Source organism: Sphaerodactylus townsendi, linkage group LG01, assembly GCF_021028975.2.
Source record: "Sphaerodactylus townsendi isolate TG3544 linkage group LG01, MPM_Stown_v2.3, whole genome shotgun sequence".
NCBI lineage: Eukaryota > Metazoa > Chordata > Lepidosauria > Squamata > Sphaerodactylidae > Sphaerodactylus > Sphaerodactylus townsendi.
Window position 1 is genome coordinate 20,388,338 of NC_059425.1, and position 26,716 is coordinate 20,415,053.

At 48.7% G+C, this 26,716-nt stretch overlaps 1 protein-coding gene across 3 annotated transcripts in view; it reads left to right on the plus strand.

Annotated features, from left to right (window-relative positions):
* Positions 1-26,716, plus strand: part of PC (pyruvate carboxylase) — a 473,075-nt gene that overhangs the window by 289,936 nt on the left and 156,423 nt on the right. For all 3 annotated transcript variants that reach the window (XM_048512904.1, XM_048512913.1, XM_048512922.1), the window contains one exon: positions 20,967-21,149. In XM_048512904.1, the coding sequence (XP_048368861.1) occupies positions 20,967-21,149 (183 nt within the window). The remainder of the gene's footprint in view (positions 1-20,966; positions 21,150-26,716) is intronic.

Below are 26,716 nucleotides of genomic sequence, written 5' to 3' on the forward strand. Positions count from 1 at the left end.
CCACTGCTTTTCTCTGATTTCGTCTTTGGGCCCTTAGGAACAATGTAGGAGCGTCATGAGATGTGGAGGCAATGGACATCTCAGCTGCTCTTCTGCTGTTCCAACATAGGAACTGTAGGGTTGGAGATACACCCCGGGCTCAGACCACTGGTCCATTTAGCTTGGTGCTGTCCGCTCTTGGCATCCTCAGTCTGAAGGGCAGGAAGGACTTTCTCAACCTGCATGCAAAACTTGTGCTCTTCATCTGAACTGGGGATGTGGAGGAATCCAGCCAATAATGTTGTCAAGATATATCCTTAGTCCAGACTTAGCTCAGGTCTGAGACAACCAGGCAATATCTTGGCTCTTATGGAGGATAAATCCATTAGTCACAAGTAGACATGATAGCTACATTGAACGTCTTGTTCAGATGCAATACAACTCAACACAGGTGCCAGGGTAGACAGAGAAATGGGAAGGGAGCACTGTAGCCTTTCTCACCTGTTTTGAGCCTCCAGGAGGCACACCCTACTCAATCTTGGGTCAATGAAGGAATCATTTTTCCTGTGCAAACCTACCCGTTGAATGAGATCATCGCCAGAGGCCCTGCTCTGTGACTTCCAAATTCAGAAACTAGATGAGTGAACATCAGATGCTGCCTTCTCGGTGGTGGCACCTGAAATATGGAACTCCCTCCACACAGATACTCATAAGAACCTAAGGAGAGCCCTGCAGGATCAGACCAGTGGTTTGTATAGTCCAGCATCCCATTTCACACAGCAGCAAACCAGTTCCCTGGAGGACCAACGAACAAGGCACAGAAGTCAAGGTGATAGTGTCTGCTGCCACTGGGTTTCAGAGGATCCACAATTCAATTACTCATTGCATGAAGAAGTAGTAGTTCCTTTTTGTCTGTCCTGTGCCTGTTGCCCATCAATTTCATTAGGTATCGCCTCATTCTAGCACTATTGGAGACGGCTCACCTAGTGCTGGGAACTTACAGCCTTTCAGGCACCAGGCAAAGACATCTTTATTCAATCAATGTTTTCAGAAACTCCTCTCAATATCTGTGTCTCTGTTCTGTTCTATTGTTGTTTAAGGAAGGCTCTCCTGATGGGGTTTTGGGTTTTGGGGTGGGGTGGGGGTTGTAATATGCTGTGAGTACGCAGACCCCCTTTAAAGCTTTAAAATCGCCATCCGCATTTTGTTTGGCTGCTGTTTCAATCTTCCATGAACATTTATATTTATCTCTCTGCCATTTTATCAGATGGAGATGTTTTATTATTTTATGACATGACTGTGATGTGCCCGTTGTAAGCCACCGCTCAGATATCGATTTGGGAAAGTGGGATTGAAATAAAGAAATTTCTCAAAAAATAATAAATCTGGAAGAGAGGAGGTTAGGCTCAGCGGACTTTGTCTCCAGTGTCGTCGGGCACTGCTCCTTTTCCTTTAGACCTGGAGGGAGCGCAATTACCTGGCCCTGGCAGGAAGGAAAGGAGCAGTGGAAGTTGGCTGTCTCTTCCCCGCTTGTTGGCAATCGATCACACAGCCTGGTGTCGTCTCTGTTTGTGAGCCAGTCGGGGCTCTCCTCACGTCCTTTGCGTATAGCACCGAGATATACGATGGACTCTGACATTTATCCCCGCCTGGCAGGCAGGCATCGTTTGTTCACCGTGCAGGAATTATCGGCTGCCTTGTAAAGGCTCCCTGACAAAGCGAACTTTCTGCAAAGACAGCCACAGGAGCTCTCCTGCTAACCCCGTCTGCACGGAGCTCAGTAGGAGCAAAAGGCTGTGGACCAATTTTAAAAGGATGCTCCAGAGCTGAGAATGTTGCAGAAGGGAAGGGGGGAGGCTCAGGAGACTGGAGCACATTCCCTTCAAGGGGAGGCTGAAGGCGTTCGTTTTTTGTTTAAAAAAAAAAGGTAGCTACAAAGGCCATGACAGGAGAAGAAGAGTTTGGATTTATATCTCACTTTTCTCTACCTTTCAGAAGATTCAAAGTGGCTTACAATCACCATCCCTTCCTCTCCCCACCACAGACACCTTGTCAGGTAGGTGAGGCTGAGAGAGTTCAGAGAGAACCTGTGACTGGCCCAAGGCCACCCAGCAGGCTTTGTGTGAGGAGTGAGGAAACAAATCCAGTCCCCCAGATACGGGTCCGCCACTCACGTAGAGGAATGGGGAATCAAACCTGGTCCTCTAGATTAGAGTCCCCCTGCTCTTAACCACTCTACTCCACTGACAGACATAGGCATGGGGTGGGGAAAGTGGAAAGAGAAAACATTTGCTCTTTCTTCCAGAATACGATGTAGCTGGCGAAGGTGAAGCAAAAGCAGGCAACACACACACAGCTATCTCTATTGTGAATCGGACTCCTTTTATTAAGGAGTTTTTACATTACATCACCTTGCAAGATTATTAACAGAATTAACAAAAGTACAGAGTCCGTCGTAGCCAGAGGCTGTTAAGGCACTCTTACTCATTAGCAAAGTACATAGCTAGAGACTGAGCAAGCGATTCTTACATATTAGTGACTTCTTAGTACAAGGTTTGTGTATAATTAGTGTTACAAAGTTTTGAGTATAATCACTATTTTCAGGGTTTGATAAGATTGTCCTTCCGTTCTGGCTTGCCAAGCTCCCAAGCAAAGAGCCATTTGGCCAGGAGACTGTTGCCTGCAACCGTAGCCCTGTCCATTTGCTTTGGAGATTGGTATCAAACATTCACCAGAGTCAGAGCTCATGATCTCATGTTTCCCTTCAATACAAGAATTCAGGGTCACCGAGATACACTGATGAGCAGTTGGTTCAGGACAGATGCCAGGAAAACCAAAACACAGAGTTTTCCGTTTTCGGGCGTGGCGGCAGTGGCCCCTGGCTTTAAGAGGGCTAAAAGAAAAAAGGGAAGAACAAGTTATTAGACCCTTTAGATCCCTACACATTTCACTATAAACTTCATCTGTAAGATCCCCAGATCAGAAACCTCTCTGGCTCCTACCTTAGACAGATGGAGCAAAGAGGATCCATCCAAAGATGGATTTAAGAGGGCTAGAGAAATCCATGGAGGATAGATCTACTCACAGTTTGTGGTTATTTTAAGTACATGGAGATTCCATGTACAGAGGCTATCTATCTTAGAATACTGTATGGTCAGGGCAAAAGCAGGGAGGCCCCTTGCAATTCAGGCTCTGCTTGCTGGCTTCTTAAAGAAATCTGCCAGCTGCAACAGGGAAGCTTGATTCTGGCCTTGATGAACCTTTGATTGGATTTCTTGGAGCCCTACTTATGTATTTATGCAAAGCTTTACTGTGCTTTTGTGGTAGTGTTACCGCTGCTGCTTGGGTAACATTAAGTGATTTCAGCTCAGGCAATGTAGTGAGATGCAGGAAGCCGGTGTTCTTCAAAACAAAGTATTTTATTCGGAAGTGGTTGCTACAGCTCAGGCAGGGGAATCGCGCTTTCGTAGCCAAGCGCTAGAACTTTTATGCACACACATCAAAAGGGGCAAGAAGGCAGGTAAGGGGGCATGTCATAAACATCAACACATAAAAGAAAAGGTACAATTACAACTTTGTGAATGGGACCATGAGATCTCGCTGTCAGGCGTCTTTCCGCGAGACTTTACGATAGTGCTGAAATGGAAAACGGAGAGAGTCCATTCATAAAACTGGGTGAGCCTGTTTAACGCACCCAGGAATCTGGTTATCAGATGGGCTGCTTCCTTGAGTTATGACCTGAGGCTCTGGCTCCTCAGTCCCACAACAGGTATATATACCTGTGAGTTACAATGAAGCTAATAAGGTCAATAGGTGAGGGCATCTGAATAGAAGTAGCCTGGCATGTGAGTAACAATGAAGTATATAGCATGTGAGTAACAATGAAGATAGCAAGGTCAATAGGCATCTGAATAGAAGTAGCCTGGCCTTTGTTCCCTTTGATTGTTTACTACTTCTATTCATATGATTCGTTGTAACTCACAGGTATATATACTCCACTTGCTTTCCTACTATCAGATCCTCTGAAGATGCCAGCCACAGATTCTGGCGAAACGTCAGGAGAGAATGCTGCTAGAACACAGCCATACAGCCCAGAAACCACATCACCCCAGTCTACCTTATAATTAGTGCTCTCTTCATTTCTCTTTTCTCAGGTTAAGGCTGATTCTCTCCTTCTAAAAATGCAAGTAAAGGGTAATAAGTGTGTGCTGTTGGCACAGCCTCAGTAATGACACCAAGTTGGGTATGAAAAGATTGTATAACATAACAGTCATTATTAAGCCAATGTGGAATTATGTGAAGTCTCACTTTCACCATGGAATAATTGTGTTTCCATGACAGTGGATGGGGGCAGCAGGAGTCTACTGCTTGGTTTGCCCAGAGGCTTAGATAGAGCAGCAGACCAAGTAGAAAGGCCCCACTCAGTGACCACACTTCAGTTGTTTGTAATTTTCCCTGATAGTGGTTCCAAGGGGGCAGGGGTGGGCAGAATTAGGAACTTTCACCCAATAAATGGCAGTGACCCACAGTTCTGTATCCTGAGGTTCCTGTAAGGGGTGCACAGATTGTGCGACCATAGAACCTAGCAACAGGACTGTTTGTGGAACAGGCAGAAGGACCCATGGGGCTGCGACATGTAGTCCCCAATCCAGACAAGGAGAAGAAGAAGAGTTTGGATTTATACCCCATCTTTCTCTCCTCAAGGTGGCCTACAAACTCCTTCCCCTTCCTCTCCTCACAACAGACACTTTGTCAGGCCGGTGGGGCTGAGAGAGTTCTGAGAGAACTGTGACTAGCCCAAGGTCACCCAGCAGGAATGTAGGAGTGTGGAAGCGCACCTGGTTCACCAGATAAGCCTCCGCCACTCAGGTGGAGGAGTGGGGAATCAAACCCGGTTCTCCAGATTAGAATCCACGTGCTCTTAACCACTACACCACTCTGGCTCTCAAGGAAGATGGGCTCCTTCCCTTGAACCCCAGTGCCCCTTTAAGACCTGGGAACGCAGCCACCTCCTAATGGACGACGTTCCCTAAAAGCTCCTCCAGCTCTGTAGAACCGAAGAAGCCCGAGCACTGGAAGGCCTCCGCATCTCTGGAGTCATGATTAATTTAGTGGACAAGCAGGGTCGACTGTGCTTCTCCTTTCTTTTCGCATTACAAAACGTAGTGTGTAACCTTCTGCCTGAGCGGATTGCCTTCGCTTGGATTATGAGGCGGCGGCGGAGCGGGGAGGAAGCAGGTGTAAGGAGGGACTCTCCAAGGCAGAGAGGGGACACTGTGGAAGATTGCTGATCCCCCCATGCAAGCTGGAGGAAAGGGAAGGTGTGTAAAACAGCCAATGTTCTAAGAGCCGCATAAAGAGCCGTCCTGTTTCAGGGGGTGGGTTGAGAGGGCAAGGGTTTTGCTGAGTGGAAGGAGTCTTTCGCAGAGCAACCTGTTCAGTGTGTGAGAGGCGTCAAGTCGCAACTGACTTACGGCAACCCCAGTCAATGGGCCTTCAAGGCAAGGGAGAACCACTGCTCTACAGAGCCTTCCTTGGTGGTCTTGCTTCCCAAGTCCTGGCCCTAAATAGCTTCCAAGACCAGGCCATACCAGACCATTCTACTCTGCTTGTATTCCATGGTTGACATTCTGTAGGAAGGGAATCTAGTTTCTGTGCTGAGAGTTAGCTGAGTTCTGCAACCTGCGTGTGGTGTGAAAAACCACAGGAGAAAACCTCAGGTGCCCATCTGTGTTGGAGTGCTCTGCTATTCACGAGATACAAGCAGGCTCTGGAAGTTCCATTTTCAGTCCCATAAATGGGCTTTCCAGGCAAGTGAAAAGCAGAGGTGGGGTTGCCCTTGCCTTCCTCTGCGGAGCCTTCCTTGGTGGTCTCGTTTCCAAGTACCAACCCTGCTTAGCTTCTGAGAACTGACAAGATCAGGCTAGACCAGGGGTAGGGAACCTGCGGCTCTCCAGATGTTCAGGAACTACAATTCCCATCAGCCTCTGTCAGCATGGCCAATTGGCCGCTGGTAGGGGCTGATGGGAATTGTAGTTCCTGAACATCTGGAGAGCCGCAGGTTCCCTACCCCTGGGCTAGACCACCCTGCCTTCCCTCCCACATCCTGCATAGGTGAATGACATATGAAATATTCTAGAGCATAGGTGTCAAACTCATAGCCCTCCAGATGTTATGGACTACAGTTCCCATCATCCCCTGCCAGCAGGATGCTGGCAGAGGATGATGGTAACTGTAGTCTATAACATCTGGAGGGCTGTGAGTTTGACACATGTGATCTGGAGGGTTAAATTTTCGCCCTGTATCATCACCCGTTATTAAGAGATTATTTTATCCCTTCCTGTTTCACCCTGTGACCTCTTAGGCAACTTACAAAAGCCACAGAAATAGCAAAAACAGCATACAGACTAATATATGGGTATGAGTATACTGTATCAATATGTACTGGTGTATTGTTTCATTGCATAGTATAGTATCATTATGATATTTAAGTGATTATGCATAGTCCTCAGAATTGATGTTAAGCCAGCAAACTATTCAATTGGTAGAGCTGTCTTATTTGTTGTCTATGTAAATTTTGTTATTTAAATAATGTGCAGCTACAGTGCTGGGTTGGACTGTGTTCAGTTCTAATAAATGATGAAGTAGCAGGGAATTTGCTCTGCATTTGAAATTAGTAGTCTAGAATTTTTATTAAGACCTATTATAACAGTCCTCAGGGATCTGAGAGCAGCTGGAGCTAATCATTCTACACCAGCGTGTTGTAGTGGTTAGGAGCAGTGGACTCTGATCTGGAGAACTAGATTTGGTTCCCCACTCATCCACATGAGCGGTGGACTCTTATCTGGTGAACCAGGGTTGTTTCCCCACTCCTACGTTCTTACTGGGTGACCTCGGGTTAGTCACAGTTCTCTCAGAACTCTCTCAGCCCCTCCTATCTCACAAGGTGTCTGTTGTGGAAAGAGGAAGGGAAAAGAAGTTTGTAAGCCACCTTGAATCTCCGAAGAAGAGGAGGAGGAGGAGGAGGAGTTTGGATTTATAACCCCTTTCTCTCCTGTAAGGAGACTCAAGGTGGCTTACAAGCTCTTTTCCCTTCCTCTCCCCGCAACAGACACCTTGTGAAATAGCTGGGGCTGAGAGAGTTCTAAGAGAACTGTGACTAGCCCAAGGTCATCCAGCAGGAATGTAGGAGGGCAGAAACACATCTGGTTCACCAGCTAAGCCTGTGCCACTCAGGTGGAGGAGTGGGGAATCAAACCCGGTTCTCCAGATTAGAATCCACCTGCTCTTAACCATTACACCATGCTGAAGAGACAGACCAAACTCTTAAACTCTTAAATCCAACTCTTAAACTCTTAAATCCAAACTCTTCTTGGGGTCTTCTTCTTTGAGGGTCACAATATGATAGCACAGCTTTGTCTTGTTTGGTGGTCTTTACCATGCTCCCTTGGTTTTTATTTGTTGACACATGAACAGTTGCCATATTTTCCTTGCTGTGGCTGCTGTTCCAACTTCAGGCTTCAGGGATGGCAGAAGTATCCCTTAGCACTCCATTTCCATAGGAACCACTGTTGAAAACTGAACCAGATAGCTTCTTGGTGTGATCCACCATGACGGTTCCACCATCTGGATTCTTCACTATCCTCTGCAGGTGCCTCGGATGAAGAATTTTTCATTCTGAGAGTTTCAGTTAATGTTGAATCGCAAGCAAGTTTCTAGTCCCTCAGCTTGCGCCTGGGACAGACAATGCCTGTTGATGTCTCTGGAATGTTTGGCTGAGCTAATTATCACTTGTCTGTCGCAGTCAGGAGGCAAAACTCCTGTTTCTTGAGTACTAATTTGTCCCTCTTATAGTTGATGGAAACATTTGCATAATTGTTAATTAGCATGGTTTATCAAGGCTGTAGCCTTTGATGTTTCGGGTAGCAACTTTTTTATTACTTTGGTGCTATAGAGAGAGAGAGAGAGGCACGCAGTGTTTTGTAACTGTTCGAATGCCACACTAGTACTGGAGAGACCCAGATTTAAATCCACATTAAGTCATGGAACTCACTGGGTGGGTGATTTTAGGCTTTTCTTGCCTCCCCCCCTTTCTCTCTCTCTCTCTCTCTCTCTCTCTCTCTCTCTCTCTCTCTCAGCCTAGCCTGTTTTACAGCGTTGTTGTGAAAATAAAATGGAGGAGGAGGAAATCTGTAAGCCACCCCTCTGCACTGTTTGGTGGAAAGGCATTATGGCTTTTATTGACTCTTCCCTTTTTAAAAAAAAGCCACAGATGGTAGGTAGGTCAGAGGCATAGCTCCAAGGGGAAGGGGGGGCGCAACGCACCGAGTGCACCCCCTGTGGGGGTGTTCCGGGGGGCATTCCCGGGCATGGTGGGGGTGTGGTGGGGGCGGAGGACGCACTAGTGCACCAGGCACTATTCCCCCTTGCTACACATCTGAGGTAGGTGAGTGCTGTCAAATCAAGTTCTGGCAACCTCAGCAAGAGACTTTTAAGACAAATGAGAAGTAGAGGTGGTTTGCCATTGCCTTAATCTACATAGCAAACCTGGCATACCTTGCTGGACTCCCACCCAAGTACTGACCAGCTACTTGGCTTGCAATATCTGGGGAGACTGGGCTAGCTTGGACAATCCAGGTCAGGATAATGTAATCCCTCCGTGTGTTTGGGGGGGGGGGGGAGGTGTCTGTAAAGTGCCACCAAGTTGCGGCTGACTTATGGTGACCCCAATAAAATTCTTTCAAGGCAAGTGAGATGCAGAAGTTGTTTGCTGTTGCCTTCCTCTTAGGCGTCTTCTTGGGTGGCCTCACATCCTGACCCTTCTTAGCTTCCATGATCTGACGAGATTGGGCTAGACCAGACCATTCCCCATCCCACAGATTTGTAACACTGATCTAGCGGGTGTCTTTTTATTAACAGAATGGTCTCCCCCTCACCTCCTTTCTGGCCGTGTCACAGTAGGGGTAGAGGTAGGAAGAAGAGAGGCATGACCAGAGTGGACAGGAAGACAGAGAGCTCGGCAGATACAGGGGGGGGGGGGGGGGCTCTGGAAGCTCCCGTGGAAGAGGAGATCTGCATCGACAGGTTGTTTGGAGTCATGCTGAAATAAACTCGAGCTTCTCTCCTGAACAGAAGCAGCCTGCTGGGCTACGTGGGCTCTTGTTCTGATTCAACAGGGCCGAGGCGGCGTTCAGGACTGTGCAGATGGAAAGCCCCCGATGAACATCCCAGTGGGATGTAGCAAGGTGACAAATAAAAACAGAATGCTGGGTTTTGACGGGAGGGGCCTGGGTTCATATCCTCCCATCCCCACCAAGCTCACAGACTGACCTTGGAGCAGTTTTTTTTCCTATTGAATTTATCTCACAGGGGCATGGTGAGGAGGAAATGGGGCGGGGGTCTCTGAGGACACCACCCAGGGCTCCGGTGAGAAAGGGCGGCATGAAAAACGTGATCGGTGTGATAACAGAACGTTGCGCCGCGAAAGGCTGGACCGGCGCAAATCATTTGAACGGCACCGTCGGCACCATTTCGATTACCTTGCGTGATTTATTGGGCAATTTTTACTGTTTTGCATAATTCATTCTGGTTTTGCGAGTCTAAGTGGATTGCCGAGCTCAGCTGGGCGTTGGAGCATGCCTCTGTCCGCCCCCCCCCCTCCCAAAAGCTGGAAAATTTATTCTGCCACCCCTCTGGCATCTGAGAGTTCAACAGATGTTGCCCACGGCATTTCAAGCTTTTTTTTCGCTATCGCAACAGTCCGAAGCTTCTGTTGTTGTTGTTGTTTTAAATACTGATCCTCCCAGGAAGCTGAATTAACAGCCCTGCTCACGGCCTGCCTCGTTAACTGTGTTTTCGTGCGCTGTTTCTCCTCCTGCTTCCCTGCACGCACCCACATATACACATAGGGAAGGACCTTCCCCTGCCTCATAGATCTGTGTGGCTTGCCGAATCCAATCTGCTTCGCCCAGCAGCTGCTCCCAACACACTGAGACCAGAGCCTTTGCCAGCCCAGTTCCCTGACGTTCTTCTTGGACTGGTAAAGCCAATTGAATTGTTTGCTATGCTTCTGTAGTCTGCCTTGAATCGCTGTGAGAAAGGTAGGCTGTGAACAAAACAAGCAAGCAGGCAACGGAGGATTTGATTCTGGGGCCTGCTGTGCCGCTCACTTGTAGCCTCTTCCCAATAAATTCTGAACCTGCCTGCCTTTGAGTCAAGCCACTGAAATCTGATTGGCCGAGGCTGTCTCAGCCTTGTTAACCTAGGACTCTAGAAAGGGGAGTTTCCCAGAACGGTCACCTGGGACTACCTACATTCAAGACATGTGGCAAGCTGGTGTGGCGCAGTAGTTAGAGTGTTGGACAGAGATTTGGGAGACCCAGGTTCGAATTCCTACTTTGTCATGGAAACTCGCTGGGTGATTTTGGGCCAGTCAACACCTTCTCGGTTTAACCTCCTCATAGGGTTGCTTTGAGGATAAAATGGAGGAGAGGACAACAGTGTCAGCCATTTTGGGTCTTCATTGGGGAGAAAGGCAAGGTAAAAATGAAATAAGTGAGTTAATAGGTGCCACCCCTGGGCTCAGTCACCTCCCCAATAGCATTGAGTTCTGCCTTCTTCTGCAGGGCAGACAGTGAGTCTGTTTAGCCCGGGGGTCTGCAACCTGCGGCTCTCCAGATGTTCATGGATTACAATTCCCATCAACCCCTGCCGGCATGGCCAATTGGCCATGCTGGCAGGGGCTGATGGGATTTGTAGTCCATGAACATCTGGAGAGCTGCAGGTTGCAGACCCCTGGTTTAGCCAAAGACTGACTGATTCTGACTGCTGGTGGCTTTCGCAGTCCTGATATCCAAGATCCTTTCAACATAGATACTCCAGAATTACTCCTTCTTTTCCAATCCATGGTCAGTTTCCAATATTTTCCACTGCTGTTTTGTCTGCATGGGCACAAACCATGTCACTTCCAGACTTGGCAGCAATGGAACTAAACACTTAGCCATGTGGTTGTAGTGGTTAATGTGTCAGACTCGGATCTGGGAGACCCTGGTTCGAATCTCCACACTGGTATGGAATCCTGCTGGGTGACACACTCTTTCAATGTAAAGTTTGGTGTGAGGATAAACCGGTTGTGAGGGGAATGACGTGAACTGCTTTGGGTTCCCTTTGGGGACAAAGGTGGCTTTTAAATGAAGTTAATAAATGAATAATAGCTTTTCTGGCTGAGAGCCACAGGTTCCAGGCTCTCTCCCGATCACATATTTGTGCAATGCGGCTCATTCAGTCTGATGGGAACCTGCCAGGATATTTGTTATCGTGGTCCTTTGTTGTTTAATTGCTCACCTGAGTTTTGGGGTGAGTGCCTTCCACCGCCTGCCAGATGTCTCTCTGTTTTCTTCCTTGTTATCCTGCAACCGCCCAATCCTGGGTCAGGCTGGATTTGGCTCTTGTCCGCGCTGGAATGGTGAGCAATTTGCTGCCAATTGCCTTTTCTCTCCACCCCAGCTTTTTCTAATCTGCTGCTCCATATTTTAACGCCGAGCTGAGAGTGCCGGGGGAAAATTGACTTGGCTTTTTATTGTCGCCCCAAAGATGAAAAACGGGACTGTGACTTGACAGGCCGGCAGGCGCCATTCATCGACCCAGCTGCGGTGCTGCGCGCAGATTGCGGGGAGTCGAACTAATCAGCATGCAGGAGACATTTGCTCTTTTAATTTCCATAGGAGACAACATCTGCCCCCTTTCCCACCAGCACGTCAAACAATCGGAAGACCTGCCTCCCCTCCCAACTTCCAAGCCCACAGCTATGATTTAAGTATTCTTGACCACCAAGGAGCAGAAATACTGCATCCCGCCCACCCTGGCCCTAAATTTTGCACCACGAACACTCAGATTAAATCCTGGGTAGAATAAAGCATATATTTGCTCATTTCCTACAAGATTTCTCAATGGGTCTGTCGTCTTAGCATTTGGGTTGGACCCAAGTTCCAGGGAGCAGAGGGTTGAGGTAGAGGAAGAGGTCAGAGGTGAAACACCTGTTCTATTTTATCATTTAAAAAGTAAATCTTAAAGGAGTCCATTTGTGATAGAAGCAAGGGGGTAAAGGTGCCTTTCCTCGCTGGGAAACGTCCTTTGATTAAGAGTTCCTTGGAAAGTAGCTGGTAATTCCTGTCAACACTCAGGATACCCCCATGTAGAGTGACCTGCCAAGAAGAGTCCTTCTAGCAGAGTACTAAACCAATACAGAAACAACAGAGTGTGAACCTTTGAGTATACCTTATGGACAAGCTGAAGTCCCAGCTTCAGTCATAAAAACAAAGAGTCTGCTGGATCAGACCAGAGTCCACCTAGTCCAGCACTCTGCTACTCGCAGTGGCCCTCCAGGTGCCTTTGGGAGCTCACATGCAGGAGGTGAAAGCAATGGCCTTCTGCTGCTGCTGCTGCTCCTGAGCACCTGGTCTGCTAAGGCATTTGCAATCTCAGATCAAGGAGGATCAAGATTGGTAGCCATAGATCGACTTCTCCTCTATAAATCTGTCCAAGCCCCTTTTAAAGTTATCCAGGTTAGTGGCCATCACTACCTCCTGTGGCAGCATATTCATGGCATCTCCTGTACCAGAGCCAGGGGGAAAAAACCTGTACTATTGCCCTAGAAAGTGGTGACCACTGTGAGCAGGAATTGGATTTCCAGACACAAGATGGCCAGCTTGAAATCTTGGGAGGCAGAATTGTGATGGGCAAAATCAGCCCCCACCCAATGCAGCGCAGGAATGGGAAAGGGGGGGGGGGATTTCTACTTGATTTCACTTTTTCCTGTAACTCTGTACACCACATGGCATTTTGTTCAGGACCCTTCGTAGAGGATTTTCAGCCATGTGGGTAGAATAGGAAGAAGATCTGTTCATGTAAACTTTGCCTATTCACATATGATAGGAACTCTAACCTACTACTTCACCTATTTTAATTTACCTCCTACTTTTCTTCCATCACCCAACCCAAGGGAGCTCAAGAAGTCTCCCATCCAGGAATTAGCCAGCCCCAGCCCTAATTAGTTTCAACAGATTTCCATATCATGTGTCTTCAGACCACATCCATGGGCCAAATACTACTTTGTGCAGGCTCCCAGTATTTCTGGTGTCACATTTCTTCTGGGCTAGAGAACAGCTTTGCCTGCTACTATGTACAGAAAAGGGAAGGTGGCCTGGGATAGCCTGATCTTGGAAGCTAAGCAGGGTTGGTATTGGGAAGGGAGACCACCAAGGGAGACCCTACTGAGAAAGAAGAAGTTGGATTTATACCCCACCTTTCTCTCCTGTAAGGAGACTCAAGGTGGCTTACAAACTCCTTTCTCTTCCTCTCCCCCCCTACAGATACCTTGTGACCCAAGTCGGGCTGAAAGAATTCAGAGAGAACTGTGACTAGCCCAAGGTCACCCAGCAGGAATGTGGAAATACACCTGGTTCACTAGATAAGCCTCTGCCACTCAGGTGGAGGAGTTGGGAATCAAATCCCGTTCTCCATATTAGAATCCACCTGCTCTTAACCAGTGCATTGAACTGACTGTGGCAAGGCACCTCTGCTTCTCCCTTGCCTTGAAAGCCCCTTGCTAGTGTAGCTGTAGGTTGGTTGCAATTTGACAGCACTTACCTATATACGTGCAGCAGAAACCAGATTAGTTTTGAATGCCTAGATTTCACCATACATGGAACCCATCCAAGAGAAGGGTCGCTTGTAGCCAGCTGCTTAAGTATAAACTTCCCTGCAGTAGCCTTGTTTGAAGCATTTCCCCACTCCCAGCCAGAATGGCGTAGTGCACAGGTGTCAAACTCGCAGCCCTCCAGATGTTATGGACTACAGTTCCCATAATCCCCTGCCAGCATGATGCTGGCAGGGGGTGATGGGAACTGTAGTCCATGACATCTGGAGGGCCGCGAGTTTGACACCTATGGTATAGTGGCTAAGAGCAGCAGTCTCTAATCGCGAATCGGGTTTGGTCCCCCACTCCTCCACATGAACGGTGGACTCTTATCTGGTGAACTGGTTTTGTTTCCCCACTCCTCCATGTGAAACCTGCTGGGTGACCTTGGGCTAGTCACAGTTCACTCAGAACTCCCTCAGTCCCACCTGCCTCACAAGGCGGGGAAGGGAAAGGATTGTGATTGTGAGGCCGTTTGAGACTCCTTGCGCTTGAGAAAAACAAGATATAAAAATCAACTCTTCTTCCCCCACCATCTGCCAAAAACTCTGTCATTAGAGCGCTGAAAAAGTCCCCATCTTCTGTCATTGGAGAAGAGAGGCATTTTTAATCCTAATCTGCCACAGAGCCCCATTAGAGACATTTGTAAGCAAAACCTCGGGTCTTGCCCCAGTTTGGGTGACTGATTTATTAGCTTCATTAGTAAGAGGGGAATGTGGAGGTTGAGGGCGTGATGTATTCTGGCTGCCAGTGATGCCATTCACAAGCCTCTCAGTTGCTTCTGATAACAAATTCTTCCTTCAGTTTAAACAAGCTAAGCAGCGAGATCCACAAACGTGTTTCTTTCCCTTGCATGGCCCCCAGAGAGCCATAATTCTTGTGTTGCTTCTTATGCGTGTCTTGGGCTGAATCTCAATCAGAAGGTGGAGGTGGCTCGAAATTCAGCTCCCCGAGCCTGTCAAGGACTTTGGAAGGGAAAGAGTGTTTGGAGCTGATTCCACTTCATCAGCCAGTAGCGCGAACGGGCTATTATACGTGTTTCATATGTAAAGCCAATTAGGCACATGATTTACTCTGATTAACACTTACGATGTTCTATCTGCTTCATAGGTGAGCCAATCTAATGTACAGCAGTGAGGTTTAGACTGGCTTAGCTTAGCCTGTAGATGACTCAGAGATCTTGGAGGACTTCCTTGCCACATCTAATGCTAGCTGCCATCAGTCAGTGCTGCAGAGAGCCAGGAAAACTTTGAGCTTGATATTTGGTTCAGTACCTTGGACAGCTCCATGACTGACATTGCCTCAATAAAAGTCTGTGGTGGAAAATGCTTTCAAGTCACTGATGACTTATGGCCACCCTATAGGGCAGAGGCCTACCGCACAGGGGGGCATATGGGTCAAATGTCCCCAGGCTGCGACCATTTAATCACATGGGGGGTGCAGAAAATCGCCCCCATGCCCCTCCTCCTTCCACCCAGATCAATACACTGACTTCAAGACCTGGTGCAAAAAAACTTTGGTTGTGGTGGGGGAGGGCGGCCACCCATACAGGGGAGGGGCAGAGAACTCAGATTTTGCACCAAGCTACATTTTCCCTATATTCGCCTCTGCTGTAGGGTCGTCAAAGCAAGAAGTGGTTGGCCACGTCCTGCCTCCCCATGGGTTGAGCAAGTCCTGAGAGAACTGTGACGGGCCCAGAGGTCAGAGCCAGAGCTAAATGGAGCAGCGGTGGCGTAGGAGGTTAAGAGCTCGTGTATCTAATCTGGAGGAACCGGGTTTGATTCCCACCTCTGCCGCCTGAGCTGTGGAGGTTTATCTGGGGAATTCAGATTAGCCTGTACACTCCCACACACGCCAGCTGGGTGACCTTGGGCTAGTCATAGCTATTCGGAGCTCTCTCAGCCCCACCCACCTCACAGGGTGTTTGTTGTGAGGGGGGAAGGGCAAGGAGATTGTAAGCCCCTTTGAGTCTCCTGCAGGAGAGAAAGGGGGGATATAAATCCAAACTCTTCTTCTTCTAAATTAGACGAGAGGTTGCGAAATCTGTAAATGGGGTGCTGTGTGGTTTCTGGGCTATGAATGGGTTTTTCAGGTTTTGGACCAGGAGGGGTTTTTCTGGCACCTCTTGGAGATAGTAGTCCCCCACCCCAGTGGAGCAAATTGTACTTTGAAGGGTATTGTTTGAAATTAGGAAAATGTGACCATGGAAGAGGACTAAAAAAAAAAAATCCCTCTTGCCATGTCAAATCCCATGGTAAATTGCCACCTGCCTCCAAAGGATTCTTTTTATCAACTAAAAACACCCAGAAGATTCACTCATATATCTTCAGTATTTTGCCTAGTTTGTCACTGCCCCCTCCCCAGACTGAGTTCTTGTACGCAGGATCAGGCCTTCCCAGGATAAAGAATGTTTCCTTGAAGGGCCCTTACTGCATGTACACCTTTGCACACTTGCCGTGTTCATTAACCTCTTGGTGGGTCCATCAGCATCTCTGATAAGCAGGCCTGGCTGGTGATGCAGAGGACCAAATGGTCTGATTGTCAGTGGTTGGGGTGTGACTGTGGGATTCTGGTCTGTTTCCCCTTTCCCTAGACCAGGGGTCTGCAACCTGTGGCTCTCCAGATGTTCATGGACTACAATTCCCATCAGCCCCTGCCAGCATGGGGAATTGTAGTCCATGAACATCTGGAGAGCCACAGGTTGCAGACCTCTGCCCTAGACGGTTTCACTGGTACACCTGAGCTGTGTTGGTCCTTCACTGGTACACCTGAGCTGCCTGCTTCTTCTACCTGGGTCTGCATTCTGGCCAACACATAGGTTTTCCCCCTACTGGAAGACTTTGTCTGTCTTACTGGATGAATCCACACCACTGCCAGAAGAACTGTGACAGATGGAGGATCACTGCTCTCCTCCTTTGCATGTGGTCACCCTGGAAACAGAAAAGCAGACTGATGCCTGTCTTGGGTAGCCCCAGGCCAGCCTGATCTCCTCAGATTTCACAAGTTAAGAAATGTCAGCCCTGGCTGGTGTTTAGATGAGCAATCTCTAAGGGTTGTGATGCGGAGGCAGGACATGGCAAGCCACCTCGGAGCATCTAGTGCCTTGAAAACCCTCTGGAGTCACCTAAAAGCTTATTAGAGGTTTCTCAATGTGGAGATCAGTTAAGAGAGGCAAGCTGCCCTGACTTTGGAGAGATGCCCTCTGCCCTTGAATTCATCTCAATAACTCAGCCATTGGAACTGTGCTCAGCCTCTGAGGTGGAACTTGACCACAGAGTCATGACTGGCTGGCAGAGGGCCTTGGGGATGAGCCATCAAGACCTCAATCAGATTGCTTCAGTGGCTGCAGATGCAAATGGCTCTAGCCAAAGTGAGAACAAAAGGATCATCATATCGCACCTTGCTAGAATGTCACATCCAAGGGGACAGAGACTTGAAAAGCCAAAATACTATCTAATATCTTCTTGAAGCAAGAAGACCAGCACTGACCCCAAGGTGGGCGGCAGACTTAGAAGTGGAGATTACATGTTTTCGGGACGCAAGAAGGAAGCTGACTTCTCCTTGTTCATCTCCTTGGATAGGCACAAGCCATGAAGGACTAACCTTTACTTAGGCACTCCCCAACCCCATCCTGAACCAACCATCTGTCCCATAGGAGAACATGCGGGTATTTTGTCCTGCAATCACAAGCCGTTCCTACATGCCCAGAAAGCTCTATAGATGAAGATCCTGAGGATATATGGACTTTGAATAGCTAGCTCTGTCCCTGTCCACTTCTGTCAGTGGACTCCTTGATACATATCCTTTAGCAACATCCTTAGGCGTCCCAATTTAGGTGAAAATGAGTCAAGCCAGGTTTAAATGAATGGCCCACGTTTTCTCAAGTAATATTAGAACAAAAGGTTAACTACCTCTTGGAGGACTCTGACTCTCGACATAATTATTTGTTGCTTGTTTTCTAGAGGCTTCAGAGAAGAATCGAAGGGAGATGTCTGTTAGATATGGGTCTTATTCAACCTTTATGCGTGTGTGTTTTTGTTCAAGTCCTCAATTTAAGAACAGGAGGTTTGAAAGAAATCAAGGATATCTGGGCTTTAGAGGGATTGGTTATCATCACTGCCACACACAAAAATCATTATTTATAACTGTTGTTTACTCCAGTAACCATATCCTACAATTCCTCTAAGGAACGCAGAGCAGTGAGTTCCTCACAGTAGTACTTTGAGATAGGTTGGACATTGTGCCCAAGTGAGAATTTGAACCCTGATCCTTTCTAGGATTATATTCACTGAGGATGTATCCTGGAGTCTTTCTTAGTCTTTAAACCCTTTTTTACCACCAGCATGCAACATGAGAGACTCTTTTTCAATATGTAACCCTTTTTTTTTGTAAGCTGACTTACGGCGACTCAGTAGAGTTTTCAAGGCAAGAGACGTTCAGTGGTGAATTGTCGGAGGCTTTCACAAACAGAATCAACTGGTTGGTGTGGGTCTTCCGGGCTGTGTGGCTGTGGTCTGGTAGCAAAAACTACCAGACCACAGCCCGGAAAACCCACAGTAGCCAGACATTCAGAGGTGGTTTCCCATCGCCTGCCTCTGCGTCATGACCCTAGTATTCCTTGGAAGTTGCCCATCGAAATACTAACTAGGTCTGACCCTGCTTAGCTTCTGAGATCTGATGAGATCAGGCTAGCATGGGTCTATTCAGGACAGGCATTTGTCTGCTTTTCTGTTTCCAGGGTGACCACATGCAAAGGAGGACAGCAGCAATCCTGTATCTTTCACAGTGGTATAAGAGAAGAAATGGGGCATAACTTGCCATATAGGGATGAGAGGAGTCTGTTAGTTCTCTCAACTGCACTTTTATTAGAGACACAGGAACCCCACTGTCCCTCTTTGGCATCTGTCACTGCTTGTCCGGTTCCCCCTCTCCCCCACTTGCAGATCTTTGGAGTTATCTTTGTCATGAGCCCCTGTGAACACAGGAGCCTTCTGGTTGTGGTGGGTTTTCCAGGCTGTGTGGCCGTGGTCTGGTGGATCTTGTTCCTAACGTTTCGCCTGCATCTGTGGCTGGCATCTTCAGAGATGTATCACAGAGGGAGGTCTGTTACACACTATGTCCAGTGAGAAGGGAATGTTTTAGTGGGGTATAAATTGTCATGTCAGTAAGTGTCATGTCAGAACCAATCAGTAAGTGTTTGGGTGGAACTTGCTATTCAAAGGTGTGGTTGATAGTATTGTATAGCAGGTAGGGTTTTTCAGTCCAGGGAGTGATTCACATTTGCATTCCCTGCAGCAGCAGCAGTATTGGTGAATGCAAATCCTGTGTTTGGGTGGAGTCCATTGTCCATGAACTTAGCATGCCCTTGGCCTTTTGCTTCTGGTGAACTTAGCATGCTCCTTGGCCTTTGCTCCTCCCAAACACAGGATTTGCATTCACCAATACTGCTGCTGCTGCTGCAGGGAATGCAAATGTGAATCACTCCCTGGACTGAAAAACCCCACCTGCAATACTATACTATCAACCACACGTTTGCATAGCAAGTTTCATCCAAACACTTACTGACTGGTTCTCCACCTGGGGACATGACAATTTATACCCTGCTAAAACATTCCCTTCTCACTGGACACAGTGTGCAACAGACTTCCCTCTATGATACACCTCTGAAGATGCCAGCCACAAATGCAGGCAAAACATTGGGAACAAGATCCACCAGACCACGGCCACACAGCCCAGAAAACCCACCACAACCAGTTGAATCCGGCCGTAAAAGCCTTTGACAATACAGGAGCCTTCGTTTTAAAAGTGGTGTTTTCCTTGAGGACTGACTTGTTTTAAAAACAAAGCAAAAAACTGGGACTCTTCAATCATCCAGAATTTATGCGCATGGGCCAGCATAAAGCCAGTGTCCTGGTTTGTGAGGAAGGAGCCCTCTCTGTAAGAAGCTGCTGCAATGGCCTGATAGTTAGAAGTCCAGTGATTTTACACAGTCTGGCAAGTAGCCGGGTTGCGGTGCGTGCCTCCAAAGGTGCCCCGTCACTTCAGTTTATCAAAGTGCAGCAGGACTGTTGTGAAGGGAAGAGATCTCCTCCCCTTGACGTGTGCGTGTGTAAGTCTCCAACTGAGCTGTGTCTGGCCGCTGTTCTCCTCCAGGGCCCCTTCCTGAAACAACTTGGCTGCTTGTACTCCCAGGAGGGGGCGGCATTAGAGAGAGCAGAAATGAAACAGGCTAGAAATACAAATTGAAACTGACCACAGCAGTCCAGCTGCCCAGGGCTAAGCATAAAGCGGAGGTGGCCGAGAGAGTGCCGGCTAATAGAGACAGAGAAGGAAATAAACATGACTTCTGATTTCTGCTCTAATAGCTGCATGTAACCCTTCAAGCTACACTTATTTTGCTTTCTTCTTGAGTGAAAAAAACCCAAAAGGCCTTGCGATCTTGGTGTGTATCAACAGAAGTATCATTTCCCAATTGCAGAGTCATCGTCTCGCTGTACATCACATTGGTCAGACCACACTAGGAGTATTGTGTGCAGTTCTGGGGGCCTCACATGGATGTGGACAGAATGGAGCGGTGCAGAGGGGAGCAACGAGGATAATTGGGGCCAAGCCTTACGAGAAAAGGCTGGGGAACATGAGAATGCTTAGTCTGGAGAGGAGGAGATTGAGGGGGGACATGCAGAGGCGTATCAGGGGGAAATGGCGCCCAGAGACAAATTGCCTCTAGACGCCCCCCTGCACTGCACCTGGGGGCGGGGCTCCACCCCTGAGTCGCAGCCCCTTCCCCCGGGCTCCTGGCAGCCCAGCTTCTGCCCTCCTCTCTAGGGAGAACAGAAGAGACTGCCAATTAGTGGCACCCAGGGACAAGGGGTACCCCCCCAGCCCCGGGCAGATACGCCACTGGGGACATGATGGATCCTTTGAAGTATCTGAAGAACTGTCCCTTACAGGAAGGGGGGGAGCTGTTCCTGTTAGCAGCAGAGGATAGGACTCGCAATAATGGGTTTTAATTATGGATGGAAAGGAACCATCTGGATATTAGGCAAAAACATTTGCAGTAAGAATTGTTCAGCAGGGAATCAGATGCCTAGGAAGTTGGTGAGATCTTTCCAGCCACCACCTTCCTGATATCCCTCAACTGGAGATCCCAGGGACCAAAACACATGTCCCCCACTGAGTCACAGCCTCTCCCCTGGAATCCTGGTCTCCACGCACAAAGTCCACCCGCTGAACTGTTCGTTGCATTCTGGGAATACCTCTCATTTCCGGGCCTTCTTCTCTTCCCTTCCAGGTGTTTCGGAGTGGTGAGGGCATGGGGATCCGCCTGGACAGCGCCTCAGCCTTCCAAGGAGCCGTCATCTCCCCGCACTATGACTCGCTGCTGGTGAAAGTTATCGCTCACGGCAAAGACCACACCACGGCAGCTTCCAAGATGAGCCGGGCCTTGGCAGAGTTCCGGATCCGTGGTGTCAAGGTAGGAAGCAGCTCCCACCTTCCCATGCTTCTGCTGTTTTGGATTTGCATTTTCTATAGGGAGATGGCATGCTTTTTCATTTGAGGCAACTGCTTGTTGTGTTGTTTCCTACTTGATGTGTTGTTGCGTTGTTTCCATTGTGTTGTTTCCTTCCTGATGTATTCGTCTGCTTATTCATTTATTGGAATTTTTAGCCCACTGGAACCCTAGAGCAGGGGTCTGCAACCTGCGGATTTCCAGATGTTCATGGACTACAATTCCCATCAGCCCCTACCAGAATGGCCAATTGACCATGCTGGCAGGGACTGATGGGATTTGTAGTCTATGAACGTCTGGAGAGCCGCAGGTTGCAGACCCCTGCCCTAGAGGCTCTGAGCGGGTTGTCATTTTTTAATTTTAATATTTCAACCGACTGTATACCCCGCCAGGAGAGATCCCAAGGGGGCATCTTAACAGCACTAAAGGTTGGCCCCTGTGCAAGCATTGGGTCATTACTGACCCATTACTGTGCAAGCATTGGGTCATTACATCGCCATGCATTAAACCTAGAACAATGCATATGAGAACGTCTCACTGTAAAAGTCTGCATAGCAATGGCAGTGCAGATCTCCAATCAAGAGTTCAGTAAAATGAAGGGAAAGTTGCTTCTTAACAGCTGGTGGCTTCCTGAACAACCACAGCATAGTATAGTGGATCGAAACCCCCCCCCCCCCCTTTTACCATGGAAGCTCACTTGGTGACTATGGTATCAGCAGAATGTAAAGCGGAGCTAGTCTGGTAAGATGAGAAGGTGTATAGTCTTCTTGCGCCCACTGCAGCCTCCTACCACTCTGGAAAAGAATACTCTCCACACAAGATGTTCTTTCCATAGGAAGGTTTTACTTTAGCAGTTGCAAGGTTACACAAGACTATGCTATACAAGACTATAAAGCTATACAGAACTTTTCAGCAAGAACAAAGTTGAACACACACTGAACTAAACACTCAACTCAGACTCTGAACTTAGCATATACAATGCTTTGCTTTTTATACATCCAACAAGGATACTTTTCCCCCGCCCCGGCAACAGCCTCTCATTGGTCTAGAGTCACAGTTGACCTCACCAATCATGTTAAAGGTCAACTGTTGCTACTTTGCTCTAGATCAGTGGTGGCGAACCTATGGCACGGGTGCCAAAGGTGGCACTCAGAGCCCTCTCTGTGGGCACGCATGCTCAGAGTTCGTCATGTGGGGGGGAATCGCGCCCCCCCCCATCTAGGCTGGCCTGGGCCACTGGACTTGATGTCCGTGCACCTCAGCGAGCAGGGAGGACTGCTGCCCAGGAAGGGGGGGGGGGCAAGGCGGCAGAGATGCTAGAATGGCGCATGTGGGACTTGCTGGAGGCTACAGCAGGCTGGCCCCTGCTTGAGGGGGTTATTCAGGTTAAATTGCTGTGTTGGCACTTTGTGATAAATAAGTGGGTTTTGGGTTGCAATTTGGGCACTCGGTCTCGAAAAGGTTTGCCATCACTGCTCTAGACTTACGGTCTCCGGCCTTGCTGTTGGCAAACTTCTGCTGATTAGAAGATGAACCTTTTGTGAACCTTTCTTTTTTTATATATATCATGACATATGGGCCCGTAACAAACTCTCAGCCTGGCCTGGGCTACCTCACAAGGTTGTTGGTGGGAGAAAATGGAGGAGGGGAGTATGATGTTCTCAGTGACTTTGAGTCCTGCGGGGGGGGGGGGGGGGGGGCAGGATATAAATAAATGCATCCTCCAAATACATCTTTCTGACTCCTTAGGGGGAGAGTTCCCTCATGTGGGTGCTGCCCACCAGTTTTTCTCTGATTTCAGGGAGTCTTAAAGCAGCTCAACAGAAAGCGAAAGCAATGGGATAGCAGCGCACAGACCACCAAACAGAGTGAACTGCAATGCACAAAAAAGCTGTAGTGGCAAATTAATTTTGTAGCGGCGAACCAGCCCCCGATGGAGCAGGCTTAAGCTTCTCGTGCTGCTGCTGCTGCTGCTGCTGAAGCAGTCTTGGAACTGCAAAACAGGAAGAAAAGCCGAATCATCCCGTACCCAGAGGTGGGATCCAGCAGGTTCTCACAGGTTCCCAAGAGTAGGTTACTAATTATTTGTGTGTGCCAAGAGGGGGTTACTAATTGGTGATTTTGCCACGTGATTTTTGCCTTAGTTATGCCCCTCCTCTCAGCAGTAGCGTGCAGAACTTGAAGCAGTCTAGCAGGAGGTTCACCGGCGTGCGTGGCAGCCTGCGCCTGCGTGCATTTGTTTCCCACCCAAGGACCGGCGCAGCGGCTGCGTCCTTGCCACAGCACCGCCCAGGAATGCCCCGCCCCCGGAATGCCCAGCCATGCCCCCGTCATGCCCCGCCCAGCCCCATTGGCGCTACGCCACAGTTTGAATCCCACCATCATGGGAACCTGTTACTAAAATTTTTGGATCCCACCACTGCCCGTACCCTCACAGTGGAGAATTTCTAATTTCTGCACACTCGCCTTGCAGTGTTGCTCACTTGGACTTACTGGACTCACCTGTTCTGCAGCTTTTTGTGCCTCGCAGCTCATTCCATTTTGTGGTTTGTTTGCTATCCTCGCCTTGCTTTTGCTGTTTGTTGTGCCACACATTTCCTCTGATTCCTTAATGTATGTTGATGCAGTGGCCTATTGCGTGGGTGGTTTTTTGTTATCGCTTGTTGATAGCTCGCTAATTGCCACCACTTTGTTTCCTTCCTGGCTGGTCTCCAATCCAAGTTCTAAACTGGGGCTGACCTTATTCGGCTTCCCAGATTTGCAGAGATTAGGCCAGCCTGGGCTATCCAGGTCAGGGCTGCCTCTCCTAAGACCACCTACTTTGAACTAAACGAGTGAGGGGGGGGGGGTCCTCCTGGATCACATTTCAGCTGTGCTGCACCAACTTGCTTAGGTCACTGAGACAGACACAGAGGGATGAAAGCGGCTTCTTCAGGGGGCACCCAGTGGAGGCAGGATCTGAATCCAGGCCTTCCAGATCCAAGCTCAGTGCTCTGTTCCACACAGGTCACGCACTGCTTGGCACACACCAAGCAACATATTGCCCCCAGACCAGTTCGGTGTGGTGTCACGCTTGCCAAGCCCTGATCTTTCTGTGCCTTGAGGAGGTTAATTCTTGCAAGACCTGGCCCCGTGACCTGCTTTCTTCCAGGGGCTGGAGAAGCCAGCTGGCTACCTCCGCCGAGCTCATATTGGATGGTGTCAGCGGGGTTTGTTCTGTTACAGCACCAGATGGTGCCGTGCCAGGGGAGGACCGCCCGCTTGCCATATGCTCATCTTCGCTGGGAGGAGCTGTCATTGGCTGGCACGGGGCCACACTATCAGGGCATCTGCTTCTCCGGGTTGTGCCTTGTATCCCAGGAAACCCGTGGTACGTTCTTGCATCCTGTGGGGGGAGAAGAACCAAGACGGTCTTGAGGCTGGTTTGCCAAGGGCCTGCAGCTCAGGATTTCCAGGGCAGAAGGAGTCAAAAGAACTCTTGCTTGGTGTTTCTCGTTTATTCTGGGTCTATGGACAGTCTCTGAGAGGGTTCTTTCTACGGGCTACTTTCTTTTGCAAGAGGTGGGGGCATGCAAACCAAGAATTTTCTCATGCTTCCTCTGATTTTCTTGCAAAATGAAATTGGGGGCATTTGGGGGCAGTGGGCCTTTTACCTGTCACGGGGGTGTCTCTGCACAAAAAAGGAGGGAGATCAGTGCTTGACCAGCGAATAGGAGTCAGCAAATGAGAAACCGCCCCGCCGTTAATTAAAAAAAAAAGAAGGGAAAGAGAAACCCAGGATATATAATTAAGTGCATCCCTTGAGCTGACACTGTAATGGATTGCATTGCTTGGTATCAAATGCAACGTAGCAGAACTGAAAGCCAACTCAAAATCATAATCACACAAATCATAAAAGTTACATGGGCGACATCTGCACGTTAATGAAATTTGCCAGGGAAAGATGTCCATTTTAACGATGCGGCCCGCAAATGTCCTGATGCTCCGACAGCTTTATATGGCATTACCCAGCGGGAGGCCGGTCAGCTCGCCCGTTGCATGGCTACTTAATCCTTGGGCCTCGGCTGCGCTGCCCTCTGGATTGTGGCCCCTGGCAGAACGCCTGATCCTTACTGCTTGCTGTATCTCTTGCAATCTAGCTTGCCATCTCCGCCCTCCCCCCCAAAGGACCCTCTTTCAGGCAGAGGCTGGCAAACTGGGTTATGGAAGCCTCATTCCCTCGACATTGACCAGTGAAACTTCAGAGGTTTGATGTGGGGCTAGGGATTGAGTAGACCAAGATTTCATGGTGGGGGTGGGAGTGTTTTGCACCCATGTTAATTCTTTGCTCCTTCCCAATAAAAACAGAACGAGGGGAAAATGTGGCATAAGGAAGCAAGTGAGTCCTGGTGGTTAATTCTGTGCTGTGTGAAGACATTCTTCTCCTCTGCTCTCTCAATACCCATTCCCCATTAGGTAACCCAGGTCTTTCACTGGGCCTTTCCCCACTTTTCCCTCTACCACTGTTGCTGTGCGCTACTCACTGCGCGCGTCATTTCTGGCGCGCGCCCGGGCTTCCCCACGACCCCGCGAAGGAATGACGCGCGCTGAGGGGGCGCGTCAGCGTCAGCGTCGGGGCGGCTGCATTGTCGCCGCCCCTGTAGTGGGGAGTGCCGTGGGACCCTGCACTACTTGGCCTGAGTAGCGCGCAGCAGAAGGTAAGTGGGGAAAGGCCCACTGTCTTTTTTTCTAAACTGAGAAGCCTCAACTGCTTTATTTTTTTCTTTTCAGGAGACACTGTTGATCCTTTTTATTGCACTTTTTCTAGCAGTGTGGTTGAACCATAAACCTTGGCCTCCCTGGTTCGAATCTGTCATCTTTTGCAAACTTACTAGGCAACTTTAAGTCTAGGGCAATAGGGGAGTAATAATGCTGGCCCACTTTACAGGGATGTTGTTAGGATTATAGGAGGAGTAGCGTTGAGACAGAAAAGGATCACCAGAATGATAAAGTAGAACATCCAGGTTCAGCAGCATTGTACCACTGAATGCTAGCCCGTGAGCAAACAGCAGAAGGGATGTTATTACCCTCTAGTCCTTGTGCATGGCCAGCGTGGTGTAGTGGTTAAGAGCAGGTGGATTCTAATCTGCAGAACTGGGTTTGATTCCCCACTCCTTTGCCTGAATGGTGGGGGCTTATCTGGTGAACCAAATGGTTTCTGCACTCCTACATTCCTGCTGGGTGACCTTGGGCTAGTCACAGTTCTCTCAGAACTCTCTCAGCCCCACCGACCTCACAAGGTGTCTGTTGTGAGGAGAGGAAGGAAAAGGAGCTTGTAAGCCACCTTGAGTCTCCTTTACAGGAGAGAAAGGTGGGGTATAAATCCAAACTCCTCCTCCTCCTTCTTCTTCAAGGCATCTGGCCTTATGCACCTTCTGGGTGCAATCCAGTAGAGCTTTTCTTATGCTCTTGCATAAGACTACTTAGCAAACTTCAGATAACTGCAACATTTAATGGTCTTGTGATTATAGACTCTGGGCTTTCAAGGGATG